Below are 6000 nucleotides of genomic sequence, written 5' to 3' on the forward strand. Positions count from 1 at the left end.
TCGAATGGTAGTTTTACGTTTTCTTCCATGTCTTTCAGGTTTTGGTTTGGAAACCTTCATTAGCTGGTTCCTCAGCTGTGTACAGACAAAAAATAACCGCTCAGAATCTCTATTTTTTTTGGTGTTTCGCTGACCTTCCTCTGATTAATAAGGGTTCCATCCTTTTTTGGTTCATTTTTTTACAATTTGTATATTTAAAAATAATTTTAGATTAATTTCACTCCTCATTGCAGCACCCTTCTCCATCTCTAAATTAGGTTATCTGATTGCTTTTTTGCATGCTTTATTGGCCTTCTTGTACCTGATGGAAGTTCCAGCTGTCATGCCTCTAAGCATGTTTTTTTCTTACCAGTGTCAACACCAACACTTCTATAAACCCTTTGAGTGCCACACTACGTTGGATCTACTTTCTGTGGATAAGAGTACTGAAGTGCCACAACGTAAATTCTACATTGTGCTGCACTTCCGGGTTTGGGAGCGGAGGAGTGGTTTCTAAAGCCACCCCTTCACTCCCTGCTTGTTCCCCAGCCCCTAAGCAACGAGCAGAGGCTGGGAACGAGTGGCCCCTGGGGCGTGATCACCCAGGGGCCCCATAGGAAACAACAAGCACATTGCTACTACGTGCCTGTTGTCTCTTGCCGCCCCCCCCCCCCCACGCATCGCCCACTTACCACTCACAGGAAGAAGATGCTGCTCCGTTTCCTGGGTCCCTCCTGCCACCTCCGTGTATAGCGATCCTCTTCAGTCTTCTTTCCCTGCAATCAAGGGGCTGACACATGCACAGCCAGTTTTTTGCTTATAGGAGCACTAGTCCAGAGTATTGGATAAGTGAATACAATCAGGCACCCGCAATGATGCCACCATTTTTTTCCTTTAAGCCAAGTTGGTATTGCTCTCTGAAAGACCTCTCAGGCTTCCAGGAAAGATTCATCATTTTTTTTTTTTTAAATGGGATGCTGCAAGACCTCCAGGTCTAGAAGTAGTAAAGGACAAGGGCAACCCTTTTTTTGTAACAGTTCTGCATCTTAGAGGCACTTTTCCTCTGCCTAATCCTTATTTCAGAGATATAATGCCTACTTTACCTCTGTTCTATCCAGCAAAGTATATCACATTAGTTGCACTTCGTGCTGCCATAATACGTTGCTTTTCCAAGATGGCTGCTAAGAGTTGTCTGCGCATGTGCAAAAACCTCCCCACCTGTGATTGGACTCTCTTTTCATAACAGAAATGCTTTAACTGCATTGTAATAAGCATTCACAGAATTGTGGTCTCGGTCTGAGGGAGAGAAGGATGCTACTATTACTATATTTTGAACAGGTTTGTAGTGCAGCAAGGAAACCTGTTCACATCAGGGTAAATCTAGAGCATTTCTATACATATAATCATACAACACACAATCTTTAACAGTGTTGCCTTAAAAAAATATTTTAAATATATTCTTTTGCCTTATTTCGCATGCTCTAATCTTAGTTGCAACACAAGAGGCACCACTAGAAAGGGAGCTTTGATCTGCAATTTGATGCTTGCTGACAATCTCAAAATTGCTTCAATGTATTAGTATTCAGTGGGGTGAATAATTAAATATTTACTGTACCTGTACTACCGGTTATGACCTCTGAGGAGCTTGAAATTGTCTTTGCCTTAGAAATATGGCACATACAGTACTTCTGGCTGTGGGCTGAGTCCCCTTGTCTTTTGGCAATTTAGCAACACTCCTCTTTACATAAAGGAAAATACCTTAGAACAAGTTTCATCCATAGATATTTTAAGCTAATTGGCGAGAGGATGTTTTAAACCTGCTCCAGCCTATTCACTGTGTGCTTGCTAAAGCCTAACTCCTCCACCCTCAACTGTCACTGCTTAAAGGACATGCAATGTCAGAGTCACTTGGCGGTGCCAAAATGTTAGGCACCCCCAAGTGACTTAAATCGCCTACCTTTTACCCCGGGCTGGTGCCCCTGTTTGGAGAGAACAGCACCAGCCCGGGGTACCTGCAGCGCTTCCTGCTTACGTGCGAGCGCATGCACAGTAGAGTGAAAAGCCGAACTTAAACAGAGAAGTCGGCTTTTCACTCTACTGTGCATGCGCCTATCGTATAGTCACTGCTAAACGAAGCAGGAAGAAGGAAGCGCATCGCTACAGGTACCCCGGCCTGGTGCTGTGTTCTCCTAACAGGGGCACCAGCCCGGGGTACAAGATAAGCGATTAAAGTCACTTGGGGGAGCCTAACATTTTGGCACCCACAAGTGATTTAGCCTTTCCTTGTCCTTTAAAGGAACAATAACACCGAAAGTGCAAATGTATCAAAATAATTAATATATTATGTACTGTTGTCCCGCACTAGTAAGTTTTTTTGTGTTTAGAGTTCCTAAAGGAATAATACTCTTGCCAGAGTTCATAAATGTAAATGATATTCATGTAATAAAATATTGAACCTTTGTAGGTACATAATCATTTGTTTTGTAACAACTGCTTCATTATTTAAACAAAAGATAATATTTAGAATATATACAGTTAACTATTTATCATACAGTACATTATATTTACCACCTGAGTAGTTACAGAATAACTACTCTGTAACGTATATACCCCACTATCTACATGGGACTCTTTAACAGTGGGTTCTAACCAAGTATAATGAGGCAGCCGCTTAAAGGAAAAGCAGCATCAAAAAATAAGTGCTTGAAAGTAATTAAAATATAATCATCTGTTTCCCTGCACTGGCAAAACTGATGTGTTTGCTTCGGAAACACTGCTATGTTTTAAATAAATACATAGCCATGTTGGTAGCCATTCAAATTGAAATAGGGTAAATGGTACAGATTAAATAGAAGATAAGTTCTGCAGACTACAATGGATTTAATCATAACACAGGAATCAAAACCAACCGTGTTCTACAGAGCTTATTTGCTATGTAACCTGTGTCTTTTCTCCTTTTCAAACTAAATATCTACCCCCATGGTTAAACAACAGCATATTTATATAAACTCTAATAGTGTTTTTGAAACAAATACACCAATTTTTAACAATGCAGGGTAACAGTACATTATATTTTAATTACTTCCATTCACTTTTTAATTTTTTGGCGTTACTGTTCCTTTGGGGTGTGGTCAGTTATCATTTAAATGGCTGTTTATGCCAACTTATGTCCAAAGAGGGCCATCAACTGCACAGGCTCTTCACTGTGCCTGATAGGAACTCTCATCCCCACATCCATCAACTGAAATGCAAAAAAGTAAATGTTTTTTAAAAAACATTAAACACTTTCTTTGTTTTTCAGCTTCCAGAACAGTGTCGTTTGATGCATATTCAACCACCAAAGAAGAAAAATAAAAAACACAAACAAAGCAGAACCCAGGAACCCGCACCTCCAGGTTAGATCATAGAAAGTTGATAGAACTTTCAGACACAGACTTTCAATTGTGGCAAACAAAACAATAGTCTTGCCCCTACTGGGCTCTGCTTTCCGCTAGCACTAAATTACCTGACTGAGTGGGAACATTAAAGGGATTCTGTGATAAATGTTATGTACTTTTATTTCTAAATTACACTACTTACATTGCAAATAATTCACCATTTAAATTGTTAGCCTTGAATCAACAATCATGTTGATTTGAGTCATGAATTGGGTGAGCCAGACTTGGATTTTTAACATTGAGTGCTATCATATATACCATTAGGTATGGGCATGGGAGCATTTTTAGCAATACAGTAATAAGGTAGCAGCTATCTTGCTACTTTCCCATTGTTCTGCTGATCAGCTGCTGGGGAGTGACACTGCAATGTAGCAGTAGAGAGGGGTTGAAGTTCATCAGAGCACAAGTCACATGACTTGAAATTAGCAACATTTCCAGCTCCATGCCAAATTTCAAAATTAAATATAAAAAAAACTTCTGTGCAGAATCCCTTTAACCCCTTTACCACCAGGCAATTGTCTCCAGTCCATATCATACACCTTGTGCATGTTCTTCTGTACTTTTCTAGGCAAAATAAAGAGTCAAAATCCTTAAATCCTGAATCCTTAAATCCTGAATCCTTAAATCACGACTTTTTGTCATATAAACACAAAAGTTGAGAATCTGTTTTATCCCTTCCATAGCCAGCACTCCATAAATATAAAAATGGCATAAATGCATACTAAGAAAAAGCAGTGAGGTAAAACACCTGCACTCGGTTTAAAAAAGGAAGACACATTTGGTGATATAGTTTGTACAAACATGCTCATCATTGCGTTAGTCAAAAACGATGCATCCATGTCTGCTATTTGGCCCTCTTAAAAACTGAGTTACTGGGCAGAGTTGAAAGGGGTAGAAGGAATGGAAGAGCTAACATTAAAGGGGTGGTTCACCTTTAACTTTTTATATGATGTTGACATTGATATTCTAAGACCATTTGCAATTGGTTTTTATTTTTTGGTAATTTAACCTTTTTTTCTTCAGCAGCTCTTCAGTTTAGAATTTCAGTAGCTAATCTGGTTGCTAGGGTCTTGTATACCTTAGAAACCAGGCAGTGGGTTAAATGAAAGACTGAAACATGAATAAGAGGGGCTGAATAGTAAGATAAGTAATAAAAATAACAATATTACTAAATTTGTAAGCGTGCAGAGCAAACATTTTTTGGCTGTTTGGCTTTGAAAAACTATTTCAGCACTCCATCAATAAAAAATTGCATGACTACATACCAAGAAAAAAAATGAATGAACAACCCTTCAGGCAGTGAGGGAAAATACCTGCACTCAGTTGAAAACACATTTGGTCACGTTTTTTGTACAAACATTCATAAGATATATTATATGTATTATATCTATATATAATATGAAATATGATGAAAGAAAAGAAAAGTTTACTGCATTATGCAGAAAAAATGCAAGGTTTCGAGGCTCCCGCCTCTTTGTCAAGTAACAAGATAAAGAACACATAGCACACAGGGTATAAATAGGGGCAAGCCCATTGACCACTCCCCCAATCAAGTTACTAGATGTTAAAGGGAATTTTGTGAGTTACATACATATAAAGTATCCATATACCAGGGTTATCTCTCATACCGTCGAACGGAGCATAAAGCAAAAAGAAAACGGTGTTAATATTACCTAAAAAAGAAAAAGTTATACCATATACTAATACCCTGGTTGACAATTGTCAAAATAAAAAGTCATATATACAACATCCTATGCAGTTGTAGTAAGCAAAAGAATCATGTGTGGATGCCCACATAGCCATCATATTGGAAAAAGATTTCTTAAATAAAGGTATACAAATCATACTCTCTGTTAAGCCCCCTTGGATGCAATGTTTGCAAATTGTGAATCCAAAACTTTTCTCTTTTTTAGAGCTGTAAGAGTCTGTTGCCTCCCCGACGTGGGGGGGCAACAGACTCTATTACAAGAAATCTCAATGCTGCTGCCGTATGGCGGTACCATACAAAAATGTGCTGGAACCTCATTAGGACCTTTCTCAAGGATATATATAATGTCTGTGTGTATGTTCTGTATTTTAGAGACACCATCAGATTCTGATCACAGAAAGAAGAAAAAGAAACAAAGAGAAGATGACCCAGAGCGAAGAAGGAAGAAAAAAGATAAGAAGAAAAAGAAAGTAAGACCTATGTGCATCTTATGCATAATATATTAAAAGAAATGTTATACACCTTTGTTTCAGTCCTTAGGTATTTTTGATACTTTACTTCTTTTTTTATGCTTCTATTTTCAGAGTCGCCATAGTCCAGAGCATCCTGGAGCAGGGAGTTCACAAAGTGGATTGCGTTAAGACACTTCTTCTTCAGATTTCTCTGTTTTGTATTTAATTTTTTTTATTAATAAAATTCACCCACCTTCAGAGGACATTGTTTAGTTATTTCCTATTTCTCAAATATTTTGAAATGTAAGCTTTTTTTTTTTTCCTTACAAGCTTCTCCCTATTTTAAGCATGAAACTGCTTAGCTGTTTTTTTTTATTTTTTTTTTATGTTTTTATTTGCACCAATAAAATACATATACATAAAA

General features: G+C 38.0%; 1 protein-coding gene across 2 annotated transcripts in view; it reads left to right on the forward strand.

Annotated features, from left to right (window-relative positions):
- med19 (mediator complex subunit 19) overlaps nucleotides 1–6000 on the forward strand; it is a 35087-nt gene extending 29087 nt beyond the window's left edge. Inside the window, 3 exon segments of one of the 2 annotated variants that reach the window (NM_001101806.1) lie at nucleotides 3281–3374; nucleotides 5497–5594; nucleotides 5709–6000. In NM_001101806.1, coding sequence (NP_001095276.1) covers nucleotides 3281–3374; nucleotides 5497–5594; nucleotides 5709–5765 — 249 coding nt within the window. In that variant the 3' untranslated portion in view covers nucleotides 5766–6000. 2 annotated transcript variants of the gene reach the window in all.

Source organism: Xenopus tropicalis, chromosome 7 (genome assembly GCF_000004195.4).
Source record: "Xenopus tropicalis strain Nigerian chromosome 7, UCB_Xtro_10.0, whole genome shotgun sequence".
Classification (NCBI taxonomy): Eukaryota; Metazoa; Chordata; class Amphibia; order Anura; family Pipidae; genus Xenopus; species Xenopus tropicalis.